The sequence below is a fragment of the Aquila chrysaetos genome, chromosome 6, assembly GCF_900496995.4.
Source record: "Aquila chrysaetos chrysaetos chromosome 6, bAquChr1.4, whole genome shotgun sequence".
Taxonomy (NCBI): Eukaryota; Metazoa; Chordata; class Aves; order Accipitriformes; family Accipitridae; genus Aquila; species Aquila chrysaetos.
Window position 1 is genome coordinate 31,459,231 of NC_044009.1, and position 21,521 is coordinate 31,480,751.

The 21,521-nt window shown below is 37.3% G+C and overlaps 1 protein-coding gene across 7 annotated transcripts in view; it reads right to left on the reverse strand.

The window, feature by feature from the left end:
- The window catches only part of UBR3 (ubiquitin protein ligase E3 component n-recognin 3), a 119,658-nt gene that overhangs the window by 74,244 nt on the left and 23,893 nt on the right, over positions 1-21,521 (reverse strand). For all 7 annotated transcript variants that reach the window (XM_030018948.2, XM_030018952.2, XM_030018951.2 and 4 more), the window contains 12 exons: positions 20,779-20,909; positions 15,199-15,427; positions 11,274-11,453; positions 8,862-8,995; positions 6,799-6,885; positions 6,124-6,189; positions 5,946-6,035; positions 4,949-5,077; positions 4,812-4,864; positions 4,001-4,134; positions 3,432-3,517; positions 1,932-2,073 (listed from right to left, as the gene is read on the reverse strand). In XM_030018948.2, coding sequence (XP_029874808.1) covers positions 1,932-2,073; positions 3,432-3,517; positions 4,001-4,134; positions 4,812-4,864; positions 4,949-5,077; positions 5,946-6,035; positions 6,124-6,189; positions 6,799-6,885; positions 8,862-8,995; positions 11,274-11,453; positions 15,199-15,427; positions 20,779-20,909 — 1,461 coding nt within the window. The remainder of the gene's footprint in view (positions 1-1,931; positions 2,074-3,431; positions 3,518-4,000; positions 4,135-4,811; positions 4,865-4,948; positions 5,078-5,945; positions 6,036-6,123; positions 6,190-6,798; positions 6,886-8,861; positions 8,996-11,273; positions 11,454-15,198; positions 15,428-20,778; positions 20,910-21,521) is intronic.

The window sequence follows — 21,521 nt, forward strand, 5'->3', positions numbered from 1 at the left end:
TTAGCTTGCAAAAAATCCATTTTTTCTGGACAGAGTTTACTACTGAAACACAGACCAAGCTTGTTTGGGCTGCTAATGCACAATGAGGAAAAAGGACTAAGTGAGGGAGCCAAACAGGGAGTATTAGAAATGCACACACAGCTCATCTTCAGCACACAAATCCACAGAGAAAAAGAACTACATCCTTTTTTTGGAAGTTGGTTTGTTTTTTAACCCATGGTTAATGGAAGCAAAATCTGGGGCTTCTGTGATCATAAAGTAGATTTCCACACTCCCTCCTCTTCCCCCCCCCCCAAAAAATTTAGGGAAACAAGGCATTGGGGGAATGGATCTCAACATGACTTGCTTAAACTGTGACAGGCCACAAACTACAATTCTTAAAAGCAACTGGAATACTACCATTCTTTTTGAGAACCTATATAGTCTTATAAAGATTATAAACACTTAAAAGGCTATAGTACACAAGAAAACCATGATGGCTTTTATTCCTGCAGAAGCTCTTTCGGTTTTTTATTATACTTTAAGAAAAAGGGATTCTGCACAGTGTTACAAATTACTTCAGTATTCACTGCTATAGATGAGATACTTAAAAAAACCCTTTAAAATAAACAATCTATTCCAGAGGTAAACTGTGTTAAAAAAACCCCACCCAAACACCATAATCTAGCATCAGATTCCCTAAATAGGAAGTGTTATAATTAAAAATACCATAATCCATTTTTTTTCCTTCACACTGTGTTACGAAAAAGACCAGCATGTCACAAGCTCCAGAAAACAGACATAAGGAAATGCAATTTACAGAACATAAAGTTATTTTTAATACATAAGGTGTTAAACTACTTAATTACACATAGGGAACCAGAACAAATCAATTCTCAAAACTTTGGTTTCACAAAATCACTAGTTGTTAATTTGTATCAAAGAGCTTCACTGACTCATCAGTCTCCCAGTACAAAGACTGGCAAACAAGTCAGTACAGTATTAGTTCCTACATTAACAACAACAAAAAAAATCCACAAAAGAACATAGCCTACAAACCAAATGGCTTCAAAATTGTCAGACCCCAACCCTGCCAGTTCTCAATAGAGGTACCCAGGGGAGGAAGGAGTTAATCCCTCTTCAGCTTTGCCATGAGCTGAAGCATAACCAGAGCACATGGAGCATTTCAGATTCCTACAGGCTTATCTGCTCAGTGAGAGGAAACAGCAATGGAACACTGAGTTCTTAAATTCTTCCTCTCGTTTCATATACCAACACCATGTTGAGTCCAATTTAGATGACAAGCTGGTCAGGTGAAGAAACTTAATTTTTGCACTGTATGCATTGTAGAATTATAGAACAATATTCTATAACCAGTCTAGTCTCAACTTTGTTCTAGACCCTCACTACTGACTGGGAAAATGTTACAGGCTACTAAGATAGTTAAACAATATAAAAGAAATAATTATGTATCATGATATCTTTAATAATCAAAATGTGGAGAAGTTCAAAGAAAAGCTCTTCACAACTGACACCTCACTAGTGCAAACAGTTCTAAACTCTACTACATACATCAGATTTTTTTAAATCACACGAATGATTAAGTATGCAGATCAGTGAAATACAAATAACAATTTTTCAGTTCTCCATTTTTCCCTTGCTTTTTAAGGATACATGATTAATATGAGAAGCCCATTTTCACTCTAGATCAAAATGAATTTATTAAAGACTTAACAGTCTTTAGCAGTGCTCTTAAATATAAGCAACAGACAATAAAAAGTCAAGTTTTATGGGGCTTTGGTGGTGGTTTTGGGTTTGGTTTTTTAAGGGGGGGGGGGTTGTTTTATCATTGCTTGGTGGGTTGTTTTTTGTTGTTTGTTTTTTTTTTAAAAAACCCTCTAGTTAAGCATCTTACCACTGACTATGTTATATGAGGACACCGATTACCATACCTTTAGGTGTATACATTCCTTGTTGCATGGAACCTCCAGGTTCAAAGACAGGAGCTTTAAAATCAGCAACTGCTGACAAGACTGATTCAAAGCTTAAGCTTCCTGGAATAATACCACTTTTAGGATTGGGGTTTTCTGGAATGTAATGTTTGTGTTAAGGAAAGGAAAGTTAACTTAGTTGCAAGACACAGCATTTTACTTATCTCTTGATATTTGCAGTCACTCATTTCACAGGCTACATTTCGGCAGTGCTCTGTGTTTACCACAAGAGGTCTGCATGCTCCAGCTGCTATGGAACAATAACTGAAGTGAATCCAAGCCTCCTAGCTAGGACATTAAACTTTTTAAAGCAAGACAATTACCTCTTGAGCCAAGCATGTAGCAAGTATTAAATCAGAAATAAAAACTACTATCTAGCGTATGTAAAGTTTTTTTACTTGCCTTTATTTACTAACACTTTGGCTTTCTTCATAGCAAGAATATTTTGCATTTACAGCTAAGTGCAGAAAAAACAAGTAAATAGCTTAGGATCCATAAATACAGTAAGTAATTCTCCATCTTGGATTGGCTATTTCTCATGTTTGGTAGCAATACTTAATTGACCTACTGACATTACGCCAAATCACAAGTAGCAGTTACAAATAAGAAAACTTCTGCTTAGTGACAAGTGATTGCTTATACAAATGATTCACTTATTTTTACATAGTTAAGTGATTGAGTTACTAGGTCGTATCATAATAATTAATAATACTTATGATACAGTTCTAACTTTCAATCTCTTCCTTTCCTATCTTTATAAATTCCTAACATTTTTGCTCAATGGCTATCCCTGGCTTGCAAGCTCTTTTGGGCAATCACCACAAACTATTTAATTTGCCTACATAGCCTAATACACTGATAGCGACAAAACCTGCATATCTGTATTCAGCTGTTTGCGGACATGAACCATATCATTGTACAGCAAGACTTCCTAGAGTTTGCTATTCTTCAAGTAAGACACTTCCCCCTGTAACACATGAATTTCACTCTAATTTCAAGGCAGCATTCAGAATTGCTATTATTTGCATTTTCAGCTATTGATAGCAAAAGCCAATATAGTGTAAAGTGGCTTCTTTTTATACTGGCATAAAATTAGCAATAATCAAAGGCTCAAATCCAGATAAAGGTGACGCTTGGCTAAACTTTCTACAATGTCATTGGAAAACAGACTTTTCACTTCACACCTAAAAGACTTCTATAGTGTTAAAAAATAATAAAAAGAGCAGTTTAGCATTTTGTATCAAAACTGATTTAAAACTATTACACAGTATTGCATATTTGGTAAGAAAAATCAAAGCTGGAGCAAATGCCTTTGCTGATAAGTATATGCAAACAAACCTTTACACAATTTGTTATAATTATGTAAGCTGAAAACATGTTACTCAAGCTCCAAAATCCCACTACTACCCAGGTACCTGTCATTCTCATTCATGCACATTAGTTAGTATATTCCAAGGATATGAGATCCAATAATGAACTGTGTGTCCTGTCATTCATGCAGAGTTGGGCTACCATCTCTGCTCTGAGGATCTCATCATCTGTCATTCCTAGAACAGTGAAATTTAAAAAGCCATTAAAAGCATGATTTTAAAACAGACATTCAGCATACATTTGCCATTAAACTCAAGTTAAACTTGATACAAACATTAAGTCATGATACAGTGCTATAAAAATACAGCAAAAAGGGGGGAGGAAGGGGAGCCCCGCAAATGTTATGAGACACAACCTCAGTCAGAAAAGACAGGTACAAACTAAAACTGCTGTCTTTCAGAAGAAGATACAGAATCTTCATGTGATCACATACACAAATCACCCACTTCCACTAAAGCCATTTTTCTCCATTTCTATATATTATGTCTATTTTTAATTCATAAGGGATTAAAATTCAGTAACTGGCAAAAATGAAACCAAGCGTTGAATGCTTTAAGTTACTATATGGCTAATCAGCTTTATGGTAGCTACTAAATGTTGAATATAAATGAACAGGCATGTTACTTACATACAGGTATTCTTAAAGCAGTGCTTCTTACCTAAATGTAAACGAAGACTTAACAGAAGAACCAAAAACGTTAAGGCTCCTTCCAACATGGACCTTTCATGCTCTGAATCAAGAACTGTATTTTGATGCTGTGATGCCATCGTTAAGAGATCTACCACCTTAAATCTACATGGCAAAGAGTAAAGTCAGAAACATCATTCTCCAACATTGAAACACCAATGTGAAATGTATTGATAAACTCAGGATACCATTCACAACAACCCAAAATGAATACAAAATGAAATGCATATAATGCAATAATATGCAAACATACATGAAAACACTCTTATTTTTAAATTTGTATTTTTATTTAACTATCTATGGAATATGCTATAGTAGTATTTACTCCACATGAAAACACCTTACATTTATGATCATATAAAAGCTAATGCCAATTAATTCGTTTTCAAATCCTGATTTTATTATGTGCAGAAAAGCAGACATCCTTTCTGTGTCTCTTACTATTGCAGCTCTATTTATCTACTTCTTCAGGCTAGCATATCCTGAAAGCTTGCATATGAACACACGTAAAACTTAAAAAATCCTAAAGATGCTCAGAAAACATATGTCTGAAGCTTCACTACTGCACTGTAAATCAAGAGCCAATCCTGTATAAAATCAAGGATATACCTCAAGATATATATACTCCTCTTTCAGTAGAGCCCTTCGTAAATGTTAGTTTTGGCTAGGCAGAGTTGTACCACTGAAGATGTGTACGAGATATGCACCTTTTCTCTCACATGGCATAAACTAGTCAACAGCTAGCACAACACAGAACTAGAGCATTCATCTTTTAACCCCACCTTTCAAAAACGGATGAAATAAAATAATCCGGGTCCAGCCTAGAGGCACAGACCTGTGGAAAGAGAATAAATTAATTTTACTCAGTAGTTTGTTTGTAAATAAGCACTGACTTGGCTTCTCAGAAAACATAACTTACTTGCAGCAGATAAATGTCAGGGTCAATCATTGAATTGCAGAAATGAGACTGCACGTAAGTCATGGCCTGTCCTTTAATCTGGAGACCATTTCTAACCCACATGTTGCTGTGAATTTCAGAAAGACTTGCCTGTTCATGGAAAATAAAATAAGAAGTTACAAATATTTCAGGGATATTCAGCTATTTGGTTCAACGTTAGCAGGTCATCAATATTATCACCCATATACATACATACACACTATACCTTTATATAAAAGTATACTTTATACTAATTTACTTCTCCTGGGGAGCGAGGAATGAAAAGGAACCACTGCAAGTTTATGAAACAGATACCATACTTTCATATAAGAGCATATTTCAGACAACAAAAGTGATCAAAGCCAATGAAGGGATTTATTTATGTATTTATTTATTAAAATCTTGAAAAGCACTCCAAAGATGAAGGCATCATGGTTAAAAAGAAGTTAGATATAAAAGCAGTGATTACAAATACTGTTCACTACCACTTACATACAAATAAATAAAAATTAGTAAATAAAAAAAATGTTGCAGGGTGCATCCATTCTTGAACTCATTCTCAATTTAAAATATGGAATTTTCAGATTCAGGTTTCTTCTCAACTTGCACTCCATTGGTAGCTATTCCATGAACATGCAATTCCATGTTTTCAAAGGGTTGGTTCTTCCCACCCTTTTGAAGGTGCTATAGTGGCTATTACAATCATACTTCTCAGAGTATGGTAACTAATGTATCTGTAATTAATTTTGGAAACAGGAAGGGGAAAAAAAAAAAAAGAAGATAGTTTATCCTAACTATTCAGTATATTCTAGTTATTATTGTCACCTATTGCTTATTTTGATGTTCCACAATTAAGCCATACTCCCCCTTGTCAAATACTTCTAAATATATTTAAATGGCTGTGGTTAGAAGAATCAGACAGCAACTATTTCTGTTGTATATCTCTACATCTGCATGAGAGTCAGAAGTCTGCCCGTACCTGAATCTGAAGTGGGTGAATCATTAGTTTCATCAGCATCTCCTGATCTGGCAAGATAGTATCCAGATCTAGTTCTTGGCATTTGACAGCCTAGAAATAAAAGCAAGCACAAGCTGTACTGAACAATCACACTCAACAGGGAATTTCCATCCTCTGTATGACTAAAACATGTGCTTACCTTACTTAAAAACATGGCAAAGTAACGGTGCAGTGGCAAATGAAAAGTAACTTGGTTAGGAGCTGGCTGAAAGTAAAATAAAGATATTTTAATATCATATATTAAATAAAATCAAACGTACAAATATCTTTGTCACAACCACCAAGAACAGTATCTTGCATGTTTTCATTTGATGGACTTACTTTCCACTAACCTAGTATTACTTCACTCCCCTGTACTTTCTGATGATTCAGAAATTTCCATTATTCAGACAGCTGTAGTTAATCTCTTACTAAGCCCGCAGTAGCTAATGACACTGAACTGATCGAGAGTATTGCTTGCTAAGGTGGCAACACTGCTCCCCCACTACCATATCAGAAGGGGACTTCCATTTTGCCATTGCTTCAGCTCTTCATTCAGCAGAATAGTAATACACCAATGGCACTGCTTTTAAGACTCATGTAGCTTAAGCTTGCACAAGCAAATCCAAATCACCAAGACTCTACAAATAAAGGGTCCCAGGACATAACATTGCAACTATTAACTACAAACTCTAATTTCAGCAAGACAATCCTTTTTCCATCAGTACCTAGAATGATAATTTAATTTAAGGGGGCTGGGGGGAGGGAGCGTATCACCTTTGAAGTTTAATCAGATTTTCACAGTACTTTGCTTAAATTCACTAAGGATATTTACCTCATCTACAAAGTTGATAGCATCAAACCAGTCCTGAAGCGCTTCAAGGCAATACCTGACAACATTTCGTGTATATTCCTGTGTTTCCTGCAGTAAGAGAAACCAGTGTACTACACAAGCCAAAACAGTTTTAAGTAAGTGTCACTGTTTTCCTACTACAAATTAATATGATTATTTCAAGAATATTTTTACAGTACATAATTTACACCCTCCTCATACGGAAATTAGTAAGTATTAGGATAGTTTCATTGTTACTTTAAAAGATGACCATTTTAATGGTGAGAATTAAGGCACCTTCAGAATGGTCAGCTGGTCCTAGTGCCTACTGCTGTTTAATTTATTCATTTATTTTTACCAAAAATATAGAGATGTAAGCATATATATATATAAAAAAAGTCTTTCCATGCAACCAAAAGGAATGGCTAATGTCCTGTAAGTTTGATCTACTGAAAGTTCCTTACAGTTGGCTAACAGAACGCACTTGAAATGCAACGATAACACAATACAGCATAGATTTTAACAATAAGCAAACCTTGTTATGATTGTATGATAAAACTCTGTAACAATGCCCTAAAACTATAATATGTTTCAGATTAAATCATGTATTTCAAGACTAGAGCTGTACATTGCCCTCCAGGCGCAAAGCAATGATGTGCAAGAAAGGAAGGCGGGAGGGGAGCTAAACCAAATTGCTCTGTGATCAGCAGAAATTAAAAAGCCTTATTTCTTAACTGACTTTCTCTTTAATCTTCCCTTCCCCCTAAACACAGACTCCAGACCTGCCTCACACTCTTAGGATATCTATGACACACTTCTCATGCAAAAGCCAGCAGTGCTTTGGCCAGCCAGAAGCTGTGCAAGTGCTGACTGGCTCAGTCAGACACTTTTTCTCATCAGGAAATAAAACAGCCACACTCTCATCCTGCTGCTCCACCCTCTACAGTGGCCAGGCTCTGCTGACTTTCCCTCTCCCACGGGATGCGAGCTGGAATCTCCTCCCACCCATCAGGTTTCACTAAACAAGGACAACAATTAAGCTATGAGATTTCTAGAACTCTTTCAGATTTATTGAGAACAATCAAAGGGCTCAAACATGGGGGTAAAAACATGACTGACATGTGACAGGCAAAACAAATAATCATGCAGGCCTTAAGCAAAAGGCAGACCTTCCCATCCCTAAGCTAAAAAGAAAGGAGTACTTGAAAAGGCTAGAAGTTGTAATTCAGTTTTCAAAAGATAATTTAAACTCATAAATGGATATATTCATAATGTATCAGTAAAACCTACATCATGGAAAGGCTTTTGCAACCGCCTGATTTAAACTCTCTTAAAATTGCATGGTGTGCTCAACGCACATTTTTTCAGTGCACAGTTCAGTTCAGGTATTACTGTCTCACAGATGCTGTTATGTATCTGAATAAGCTAATTTCAAAGATAAGTATCTATTTTATAAAAAAATAACCAATAAAAGTTTTTTAGCATGTTAAGTATTCCTATAAACCGATGGATTGCATTTTTACTATAACTTAATATAATTTACAGTCTAGCAAATAGTAACAACTTTTTGCTCTAGTTATGAGACCATGAGATGCCAGAACCTAAGAGGCTTTCACCTCAGGTTGTCAGTAAAACACCACAAAACCATAAATTACTCCATCCCCCATCACAACGAAGTGTCTATTTGTAGACACAATCAACGTTATAATCACATTAGGGACGACTTATGTATCTCCTTTCCCACTGAACAAAGGCAGAATGACTCAGAGACATTTATCAAGTTCTTCATCAGATTAGAAGTTATTCCATATATACAGTCATATGGAATGACTGTACACATCCTGAACTTGTAGTCCCAGTTCTGGAGACAATAAATTAGGTACAAGTATGAATTCTATACTCACTATACACAGAATCCAAGTTGATCACAGGTTTATATATTTGGTAGACAAAGACAGCAAAACCTAAGTCTTTTCAAACACAAAACAGACAGACCTTTCAGATTTGAGAACTCTAGAATAAATCATGAGTAAAACCAAGAATAACAACAGAAATGTTAGTCTTACCCTAACTTTGCAGTGTGACAGAAGACCCCACATCGGCTGGGCACAGGCTTCCAGCTCAGCAGCAAAGGCAGCATAGTATGTCTGTGATTCAAACTCCACGTGCTCATTTAATTCTCGTTTATTTAAATTCATACCTTCAAAGATTTAAGCAGAGTTATACAACCAAATATTTAACTAGGGCTAGGTGGAATGCAGTGGAGTGCATTCACACACCTATTAAGACAAAAAACCACAAAGTGTAACAATCTATCACATCTAGCAGCAGAATATTAGATAAAATATGAGAACAAGCATCAAAGTTTGAACAGAAATAGGTCAGAAAAGAACAATAGCTCTAGATTGGCTAGTAACTGCAATCCTTGCTGTTCAGGTGACATTAACATGGACAGCAGCCCTTCTACTTTGAACATCACTTAGTCAATGAGAACGTTTAGAATTACGGAACTCTTTAGGTTGGAAAAGATCTTTAAGATCAGCAAGTCCAACCATTAACCTAGCACTGCCAAGTCCACCACTAAACCATGTCCCTAACCACCACATCTACATGTCTTTTCAATACCTCCAGGGATGGTGACTCCACCACTTCCCCAAGCAGCCTGTTCCAGTGCTTGACAACCCTTTCAGTAAAAAAATTTTTCCTAATATCCAACCTAAACCTCCCTTGCCTCAACTTGAGGCCATTTCCTCTCGTCCTATCACTTGTTACTTGATAGAAGAGACCAGTACCCACCTCACTACAACCTCCTTTCAGGCACTTGTAGAGAGCGATAAGGTCTCCCCTCAGCCTCCTTTTCTCCAGGATAAACAACCCCAGTTCCCTCAGCTGCTCCTCACAGGACTTGTGCTCCAGCCCCCTCACCAACTCGGTTGCCCTTCTCTGGACACACTCCAGCACCTCAATGTCTTTCCTGTAGTGAGGGGCCCAAAACTGAACACAGTACTCAAGGTGCGGCCTCAACAGTGCCAAGTACAGGGGGACAATCCCTTCCCTGCTCCCGCTGGCCACACTATTTCTGATACAGGCCAGGATGCCGTTGGCCTTCTTGGCCACCTGGGCACACTGCTGGCTCATATTCAGCCGGCTGTCGACCAGCACCCCCAGGTCTTTCTCTGCTGGGCAGTTTTCCAGCCACTCTTCCCCAAGCCTGTAGCGCTGCATGGGGTTGCTGTGACCCAAGTGCAGCACCCGGCACTTGGCCTTGTTGAACCTCATACAACTGGCCTCGGCCCATCGGTCCAGCCTGTCCAGATCCCTCTGTAGTGCCTTCTTACCCTCCAGCAGATCAACACTACCACCCAACTTGGTGTCGTCTGCAAACTTACTGAGGGTGCACTCCATTTGGATGGAAGATATCTGGTCCTCTTTCTAGGCAGAACATTTATCATTTATCAGTATTGATAAGTTCACAAATTTTAAATATTTTTTTTAAATAAAAAGTTTCTTCACAGCAACACTTAGAAAAAGATGCAGATTTATCAGATTAATTTACCCAATATTTAAATTTAGAACTTCACCGGTGTCCTGGTTTCAGCTGGGATAGAGTTAATTGTGTTCTTAGTTGCTGGTATAGTGCTACGTTTTTGAGCTAGGTATGAGAAGAATGTTGATAACACTGATGTTTTCAGTTGTTGCTAAGTAATGTTTAGACTAAAGTCAAGGATTTTTCAGCTTCTCATGCCCAGCCAGCGAGAAAGCTGGAGGGGCACAAGAAGTTGGCACAGGACAGAGCCAGGGCAGCTGACCCAAAGTGGCCAACGGGGTATTCCATACCATGGGACGTCACGTCTAGTATAGGAACTGGGGGGAGTGGGGCTGGGAGGGATCACCGCTCGGGGACTAACTGGGCATCGATCGGCAGCAGGTGGTGAGCAATTGCACTGTGCATCATTTGTATATTCCAATTCTTTTATTATTACTGTTGTCATTTTATCAGTGTTACCATTATCATTATTAGTTTCTTCTTTTCTGTTCTATTAAACCGTTCTTGTCTCAACCCAGGAGTTTTCCTTCTTTTCCCGATTCTCTCCTCCATCCCACTGGGTGGGGGGGAAGTGAGCGAGCAGCTGCATGCTGCTTAGTTGCTGGCTGGGATTATACCACGACAACCAGTAAAACACTTCTAGCACAAGTTAAGATTTGTACTTTAAGTACAACCTGAGAATTCTGGCACCATGAATCTCAGTCAAGTGTGATGCAATTGCTCTTTAACTAGTCCACACAAGACAAAGATCCATTAAATCATTTTCAAATCTACCTGTTTTCTAGAATATACTGTTCCCGTCCAGGAATACAGACTTATGAGAATACTAATGAATTAAATATTTACATACAGCAGTGTAAGGATTTTGTTACTGCAAACATTAAGCTGTCTTAGCATCCTTGGATTAGTACTGATTATAAAAGTCACATACCTTGAAAGAATGATACAAAATTCATCCACGTCACCAAAAGACCATGATCTTCCAAAAATTTCTTTGCCACGCTTTGGTGTGAAAGTATGTTTATAAAATCACTAACCAGGGGCCAATAAGTATTATTCTTCAGTAGTGCTTCCCCACAATTCACTACAACATGTAAACTATTTTCTTCATCTAGATTTAAAATAGAAAAAAGGAAAAAAAGGTTAAAAAAAAAGAAGTAATACTTTTTTTTCCCTCTTGTGATTTTTAAATAAAGTTACAAGATAATGCAAAAATGAAAATCAGGATTTACTGTAATGTTGCGATCACACACACAGAGAAAACTGCAAAAAAGAAGAATGGTTATTTGGTGGTACCTGAGGCTGTTTTCTCATCATGGACACATCAACGTAGATCCCACTCAGTAGGAGACACACATACTTTGAACAATATCGCAACCTTTGAAAAGTAGTGCATTAGTAAAACCATCACAGCTATGCCTTCTTTGAATACTCTCAAGAAGTATAGAAAGACCAAACAATACAATTTCTACATCTGAAATCTATTTTGAATTTGACGCACTTCCAGCGAGCAAGCTACCTTACAGCATGCAAACAGGAATCTGGTGATCAAAACCTACACTGGCATGTTAAGGCTGAGAAGGACAGCAGAGAAAAGCATTTCCACTCTGAATCTGGGACAGAGAGAGGGTTTATGTAGCCTTCCTGAGACTAGAACAGGAGAAGGTTCCCAAAAGAAAGGGAGAAGAAATTTGGCGGTGGGTGGGTAGGTAGAAGTCTCCTCCTGAAATCACAGAAGTACATCCTCTACAGCTGTCAGATACATCTCTTCATTTGATTTTCATAAACAGGACCCCTGGAAAGACCAGAAGGGAAACAGGATTGGTCTTGGATTCCTGATCCAAGGGAAATAACTTCCAGCACCCATCTGTCAGTCACTATTCTATTTCAAATGAACAGAAGAAAGAAAATCTTGGATCTGATGATCAGCCTTGGGGATAGTTCTTGTCCAGTTCAAATGCACTGAAGGACCCTTGTAGTTACCCTTTACACAATGAAAGGGTCATAAGCAGTACAGCACAGCCACAGATAAAACGACACTGTTATTAAGAGACTCCAGTCTCCAGCTGATGAGGGACATCTGTATCTGGAGTGGTTCCCTTTGGTATATATGTAAGCTTTTTTCCTCCCCTTTGTTGTAACTACTGAAGAAAATACTTTTTCCCTTTTTACTCTGAGGTTATTTTGTTGGTTTATTGGTACCAGGGGAAAAAAAACACTGAAAAATATGCTGCTTGAGTTGCACACAACTATGAACAGATACCTTCTTGTTACCATAAGGTAATACAGAGCCCCATTTCTTAAGACTGACTCGTATCTACTACACTGAAGCACTGGAAGGAACAGGAAGCCAGAAGTGCTCTGCAGAGCTTCTCAAACTTCTCTGCCACAGTTGATCAAATACTCTTTAATCCCTCTCTTGTTATCTGGTACATCTGCAAAGAAAGGAACTAAGGTCTTGTTGCTCAGCTGCCTAATTCCCATGTGCTCATGCAGCCTATGCAAGAACAGGATAACATCTCAGCTGGCTCTGTCTGAACCTGCTGAAGGATTTGCAAAGAGCCAACAGTTACATGTTGCTGATTCTCTGCCCCAGTATAGATTAGACAAATCCAGAGTTACTTCAAATTGGCATTGGCATTGCCTCTTATGCAGAGTACTGTACAAGCCAGGGTTAACGAAAGGTCAGTCAAAGGAAAAGGTTTTTTGGTTGGTTGGTTGGTTGGTTTTTTTAAAGGATGAACCATTACCAAAACTTTTTCCTTGGGGTATAAATTCTTCTCCCATGAAAAGCTCAGTATGAGGAAAGTGCTGACAGAGAGGAAAAAAGTCTTTAAGAGCATAGGGACTTAAATCTTCCTAGGGAGCCAGTTTTATCATCTGCACCCATATTTCACCTCCTCATCCTTTCACACCATGTGTGAGAGAAGTAAGCTGAACTAATAACACTTTCGAAGTTGATATCAACACAGCTCCTAGGTCAACTCTGTTTCAGGAACACAGTTTGTCACTTGGCATCCACAAATACCCTTAATGAAGTGTATACTTTTAAACAGGTGTCAGCTGTCCAAAAGACAATTAGGGTCTGCAAGCAATGCAAACTAAACATGCCATAGCAGGTAGAATTCCTGCTCTGTGTTCTCCTTGCTCCTCTCCAATGTTTTCTCCATCTATCCATTGGCTGGATTTGCAGACTTCGCCTCATTCAGATACTAAACGACCTACTTGTTTGCACTAGCTGCACAAACAGAACTCTCAATTTATCTCACCAGCACAGACTTTTAACAGACTTCTATTTCCAGCATCATAAGAGATACCTTGAACTACACACAAGATACAAGCCTACAGAACTGCAAAAGAAGGCCAATGAGAATATGAGGGAAAAAACCCAATAAAGTATTTTATTATTTTTTTCTGTCAATTTACAGTATGCCCAACCCCTCATATATAAAGCAGTGAAGAGGAAACATTGTGAAAACATTGAAAAGCACTGGACAGATTCCATGATGGAGTCTTAGCTAAGACAAATCACTGGTGCTGGGGAAAGGAAACAGGTAACTTCATGTCTTGGGATAGCTGCTCCAGGGGTAAGTCTTTTCTCACAAATCTATCACAAATATAACTCATATTATTTAACTTATCAGCTCCAGCCTACATAATTAATTACCAGGAAGTTTCTTCAGAGAATGTCTCATCACTGTCAGCCTTTTTCTGTTTGGCTGCAAATTCTGATCCATTACAGAGCCTTACCACCATGCTTGCAACATCACATACTGACCAACAAGTAAAAACAACTACTTAAAAGTAGTTTTAAATGACATTCCACCAGTACGGCATTAGTTTAGGAAAAGTCACTTGATATACAAACTGTTAAAGATTCAACATTTTTCTTTGAATACTGTAAAGCAATCTATGTAGGGCAACAGAAGAATTTCTCATGTTGAAGTGCAGCTGAATGAGGGCACTCTTTATAGCTAGATGACTGAGGATTATTTCCTATTTCAGTACAGTCACCCTGTATTAGGCTATAGAGTGGACTCAGAGACAAAGGATACTACAGACAAGAAAAATCACAATTTCATGCAGAAGTTGATGGTATTTATTTCGCAGCAGCAGTCAGCCTACCTAGAGAGTATTTTCAAATTCAAACTAGGATAAAGAGGGTCTGCGGTCTGTTAGGTACATGAAAGCGTGAAAAACAGAAGTCAGCAAGCTTCATTGTGCCACCATTTTCAGATAAGGACAGGTAAAACACGGAGCATAGAAATAGGACAGCTGTTTTCACCAGAAAAGTTACACAGTGTACCCCAGTTCAAATTCAAATTGCCACTCTTGTCAATCAAAAGCTTGATCAGATGATTATATTTACAAAGTATTAAATCATTCTCCTCTAATTATATCAAGTTTTATTAAGGCAATCACAGGTGAGAAAAATTACAACAGTTTTAAATACTTCAGATAGCTTGTGAAATAACTTTGAAAATATTTTTTAAATTAATAAAGGTCTCAATTTGCATATATAATTTCTCATTCAAATGAGCTTCACAAATGGTGTTTATGCACTTTACCCAACAAATGAAGCACCTGCAAGATAATACTCTGTATTATAAACCATGTAACATTCCTACAAAAGAAAACACTACGAACCAAAGCATAAAACATCAATATAACTCTTGATAACTGTCTTTATATTTCTAGGAAATTTTGAGACTCAGCCTCTACCATATATTGCTAGATCCTCTGCAGTTTTGGGAAGAGGTTATGGGGGTGGATTGACTACCAAAGAGATTAAAATTTCCTTTACAATGAATTTATTATCCATGGAAACAAGCAAACAAACAAACAAATCAACCTACCTTGCAATTCACTTTTAATAAGGCAACTTTCCATCATATATAACAGAACAGTGACCATAATATCCAGCAGCTGACATTCTTCTGTTACTTGGCGTGCTAGTTCTTCATTGCTGAACAACTGAACACTGATATGCACAATTCTATTAGACATTGTGTCCGATTCATGGCTTTTCTTCAGCGTTTTCATAATAAAAGCATAATGCTGAACAAAAGTTTTGGTAAAAGCAATCTGCAAATTATAAAGAAATTTTTATGTTAACAAACACGATACAAAAATTACAGCTTTCTTTCTATATAAAATATTCCTTTACAAAAGTACAATCAACATATCCTAGGAAACACCAGTTGCCATGATAAACCAAAATTGATGGTCTAACTATCCCATGTCTAGTTTCCAGAAACAGTCCACATGAAAAGACCTATGTATAGAGAGGGGTAACTTATGCCTCAATTCTTATTACCTTATACCAAAATCTAACCTTCTCATTCTATACTTTGCACACTAAAAAAAACCCAGAGATGTTGAAACAAGGAATATAAGGTCTGAGCATACCTGTGAAAGCAGTAAAGTTCCAATAATGAATTTATCCTAAATTTTTTACATCCTAAAACAGGTACTGATGTTCCAAAATGATACACTATGAACAATGAGATTAGTGGTGCCTAATAAAGCTGCCTTAACTTACCACTTGCACTCGTCTACCCATGGAGTAAGGTTTTCATTCATCTCTCAAGATGACATTTCAACACTGAATTTCATCTGCTATCATAACATCCTTTTTTTTTTTAATAAATCTTTAGTGCTTTCTCCTAAATAATTAAAGTCATTAGCAAGCTTTTCTATTCTTCACACAACTATTTGGGTTTTTTTAAACCAGATCAGTATTTAAATGTACCAATATATACACATATAAATCTTAGTACAATTTCTTGTCCCACTCCATTAGCCTCAAATTGCATTGTAAACCAACCTTCTGCACTGCATATACATGTGTGCCTATCTGCCAGCTTTGAAATCACTTCTCACTTAGTACTTTAAGTTCTGAATTAACACCATCTGGACTTCCTTGGCTTAATAAGAAGAGATAATACAGGCTGTGTAGTGATGAAAATTTTCAGCTCAACATCTAAAATCCACTGCCTATTCCTTCTGGAAGTATTAACCTTTCATAAGCATAAAATTAGAAATTTTAAAACCACCCTCAGGCAGTTGTGTATTCACCAGACTGTATACAAATCATTACTTCATTTTACCTGCTCAGACTCAGCACTCCCATGTTTTTATTATAGCACTACCATGTTATTCTCATTTAGAAAATTACTTCCAAAAATATCATGATGCCATAATGCTGCTGTTGGGCACAAAGACTGCTTCTTCCAGCAAATATCCTCAAAAATAAAGTTTCTCATACAAAAAAACGGACCAGGATGGGGATGGGGATGTCACTGCAGGAAACACTACAACACTGCTTAACTTGCCCTCCTTTAGCTGGTTCACAATGACGGAAACCTGTATAATAATCGAAAGTATCTTCTACATACAGCATCCAGCACAATGGTAATTGTTTTCAGCTAAAGCCTTTTCAGAACAACATATTCGCAATACTTGTGCAGAGTTAATACAGTATCATTCTGGTATTCCAAGGCAGAACAACCTATCATATAATTTCCCTTTAATTTAAAGCTTGATACAACTTTAATCACTGCCAACGACACTTATAACAAACTTCAAGACGTTTGCACTATTAATGTTAAGCCTGAGACACAAATGATACACCTGATATTTTAAGAAGTTAGTATTTTAATGCTGCTAGTAAAAAAAAAAAAGTATACTTTATTTATATATTACTTCTTCACATTGTATTATGTTTAAATAGGATTCTCAGGTTCTGTGATGTAGAAGCTACGTTTTACTTGTTTTACACAGCACTCTCAATTCAAGCCAATTGCAAAAACATGGTCCTCCTCTAAGGACAAATTTTGGATTTTTTTGGTTATTGATTTTAAATCAGCATGCATCAAAACTTTTGATGCCTCACCCACATATGATAATGAATTTCTGAAAGTACTGTAGATTCAGTACTATCAATATAGTGTATTTAAATGTATTATAGAATCTCTATCATTAAAGACCAGCTTTACTCCTATATTCACTTGGAAGTTAAACAAATACAACCCTTTCAAAATTTGAAAGGAAGAATCTAAACTCTTTTCTAGAAGTTAAAATGCTGAAATAGTGTGGTAAACTGCAGTCCGTATATAAAAACAGCCATAGTAGGTCAAATCAGTCCATCCAGCTAAGTATCCTGTCTTTGAGCGGCCAAAGCTGTATACACAACTAAGAAAAAATATAGAATGGACCAAGAATGCAGATATTATTGGAGTTGGAGATATTGCAGATATTGGAAAGAAACACGTCTTTCCAAATACTTCCTCAGCTTCCAATCATTTGCAAGAAGTGGCTTCCTAAGACAGACATGTTTTCTGTATATTTAATTACCTTCACAGACTTAGTCTCTATGACCTTGTGCAGCTTCTAAATGTCTAGCCTAAGCCAAAAAACAAAGTTAGTTTTTTCATCTGGCCTTTCCTCCTGGTGGCCACTCAACAATCCCAGAACTTTTAGGAGTCTAACATCAACCCCATGTTTCAGTTAGAATTTGCATCTCGCATGTTTATGTTTTCAATGCAAAGAAAAAGATAGTTCTGTGAGGCGAAAGCTGTGCTAAAGTTAAGTCTCCAGTAGAAAAACTGTTCTACAGAATTTGTAGAACAGCATATCCAGGGGTTAGTGAAGTCCTGTTGCTGTAGTAACTGTCTCAACATTCACTATGGGAGGTGCCTGACGAAGCACAGCATTTCTGATAATTATGTTTGTTGATTCATTATCTCTACCAGATGCTTTTGCATTTCTTCCAGTATTCCAGATTTCAGCAAGGCTCTGCTCTTGGGATGATTTACACTCTTCCATCAGCTTCCTCTTTATTGCCAACCCCTTCTCTGCCTTCTCCTTGGTCACATGAAGGTCAGTCCTGTTTCTCTGGCCTTTTGTTTTTCCTCTTGTAGAAACCTCATCCACACCATAACACCTCTAATTTCTTGAAAGCTCTGGTAAATTTCTCTTCTGTTTTCTTCACTTGTAAGTCTTTCAAGCTTCAAATGTCAGAGTGCTGAAAGGGATGCCTCAGGCACAAATCCTGTAAGGCAAAGACCACACTGTTTGTTGTGCTGTCTCATGCAAAAGAAGGGAGAAGGGGAAGAGCCAGTTAACCCAGGGTTTTAGCCCACCCCTTTCAACACCTCATTTTGATACTGGGAATCCTAAAAGAGAAGTTTGTTTTCCTATTTAAAAATAAACCTGTGCAACAGAGATTGCTGGTGGCTCACTGACTGCTGCATAGGGCATGGTGGATTCAGTCAGCTCTACTATGTTTGCACTGGAGGTCAGAGTTTTCAACAACTTCAGAGCATGCACAGCCAGCCAGCTCTGTGCTCTATGTCTGGCTAGCTCATTCTGTTTATCAGAAAACCAACCTAGCAGAATTCTACTGATTTAATGAGCTAAATCAGCTCATGAAAAATCAGACAAATTGCACAACAGCAGAGACAGAAAAAATTAAGACAGTACATGCGGTGTAGATGGGATGGGAGAAAGTAGCAGAAACCTAAGAGATCACTTGGAACAGTTTATATCCCTGCAGGTGTTCCTACTGTTTGAGAATGCAACATGATTAAACAGCAAACAAGCTTATCCTTCATAAAAGCTAAATGGAAGCTTGAATGATAAAACAGTCTTCTAATTCATGTCAAAATGGTATATTCTCTCTGTACGCATGTAAAAGGCAGAACCACTCCTTGTAAATTAGCCACAATCCTCGTAGACATGTTTAAAATTCATGCATCATCGACACAGTTTTGCAACAAAGCACAGGTATCTTGGGAAAAAACATAGTTTTACTGCCTCCCTAGTATTGCTGTGTGATACATTTCCTGCTGTGAGTTTCCTTACTACTGAAAAATACCTTTCAGACAATCACAGCAATTAAAATAAACACAGATTCTAAAAGATTTCAAATACTTAGGATTTGTGCTAGTAATAAAGTTTGTACATAGGAATTAACTGTTTAATCAAACACAATATGAAATTGGTAAAAAAAGAAAAGAAAAAAGGGAATGTTTAAATAATCCTTTTGTCTGAACATACAGTACTGGTAGGTGGAAGATGCACTATTTCCAGATAAAGGCGGCAGCCAGTAGAGAAACCAAATATACCATGGTCTCCATTCTGAGTACATAGTGAAGAAAGATTATGGACACAGTGAAGAAAGCCACTGAAGACTGTGGCTTGTTGTCAAAGGAAAAAAGATCCCATGATCATTAAAAGTTGTTGTCATTACATGGTATAGTACAAAGGTAAACATAGCAACACTTACCAGATTCCTCCACAAGCTGCTAGCAGTTGGGTGTTTTTACAGGCAGGAGTTTAGCTGGCAATGGATCAGAAGAACTGGATGTCCACGTGGGTGTCCAAATAACAAGAAGAATTCAAGCTTCATGGCAAGGGATCATCAGTCAAGAAGGACTACACATGTCCTCATGTATTAGCTGAATCCAAGACCAAGATGAATCTATGCTGGTATCCCAAACCAAAACGCTGTCTTGACATTGACAGACTATTGCCAAAAGCCCATATCTTATTTTTTTCTTCTTTGCAAGTTATCTTCATATCCTTTGCTTTGATACAGCAAGGTTTCAAGGGTGCACGAATACAGGGCTGCCCCATTATAAACAGACATTTTTGAAGAAATCTGCAGGCCTGGACTTCAGGATTTCTTGATCTTTGCCTCCCAGCAGGGATTGAGAAGGTCCAAAATATTTACATGGCTCAAAGGTATGACATGATCAGAGTAAAATGTTAAGCCTGATTGCTATGTATGCTTGGTCTTGGAACATGTAGAGCAAACAACCAAACCTGGCTGCACACCAAGATTAAAACGGGAAGATGACATCCAGTCTCCATGACTCCAGGCCAGGAGACACTTGGTATGGACAACTGCAAAACTCTGTAAGGAAGCAGCTGGAAGGCTGCCAAAATCACCTAGGGCATAGCTGCAGCAAGAACACTCACACTGTAATGGGCTATATGGAGAAACCACTGCCTACTACAACAGTTGCAACAGGAATGAAGTCACTGCAATTATTTACCAATGATACCACACTACAGAATCATTTAGTGCTGATCCACACCTTTTAACTGATAAAAATCCAATTTACAAAGTAAAATAAAACAAAACAAAATTCAACACATTCAAATACGAACTATCAGCCAAAAAGAAAACAGCAAACCATGAGAACAAAATTAATACTGCTGCTCCAGAATTATCCATCTTGTTTTGTCCACATTTCTCTCCAAACACTATATACTTTAGACCTTCTAACCAAATACTCAAAACAAGGTAGAAGATCTGCATTATTTTACTGGTTATTATTCAAACATATGTGGTCTCATGAAAAGCATAATACACACTAAGTATGTGAATAAGAAAAGACATTTAAGTTTGAATGAAGTAAGGCAAGTACCTTATAATCTTGATCTGGCAGCATGTTGAGTAAGAAAGTCACCATCTTCTGTGGAAACTCATATTTTATTGTCCAAAACAATAATTCTTCTAGAAAACATTTATGCTTCAAAACATCCATGATAGATTGATCTGCATAAAAGGTTGGAGGAGGGGAAGTGTAACGTAATAATTATTAAAATTAAAAATAATGATAGTGCAGTTGCACTGTCTATTATAAAAGTCAGTAACAAAAATTTAAGAACATTTTAGTGTGCTCTGTAAATTATTTTTTTTTTCCAAAGACACTGGGAAATGAACATGGCCAGCACTGCACAGTGTCAGAGTCTGTAACAATAAAAAGGACCTCCCAGAGAAGTCAATGAAAGTTTTCAGTACAATTCTGCCACACAGAGTCCAGTCTTCATTGAATGCATTGAATCATATCACCTTACTGTAATAGCTCCACTGACTGTAATGAATCACAGCAACCTGCACAATATTTACACAGCCACTTAACTGAGGGAAACTGTTAATGTAAACTACTACTTAGCTGAAGTTAAAATAGCAAAACAACAAAATACAATTTATGATTAAGTGATCAGTTCTACCACCTAAGAACACTTACATTCTGTTACAAAGCTTCATACAAGCAATATATCTACTGATTGACCAACAACAAAGCTTTTGTTTGCTTGGTGGTTGTCTGGTGGGTTTTTTTTGTTTTTTAAATACAAAAATTACCATGATCAGATAATCAGGCAC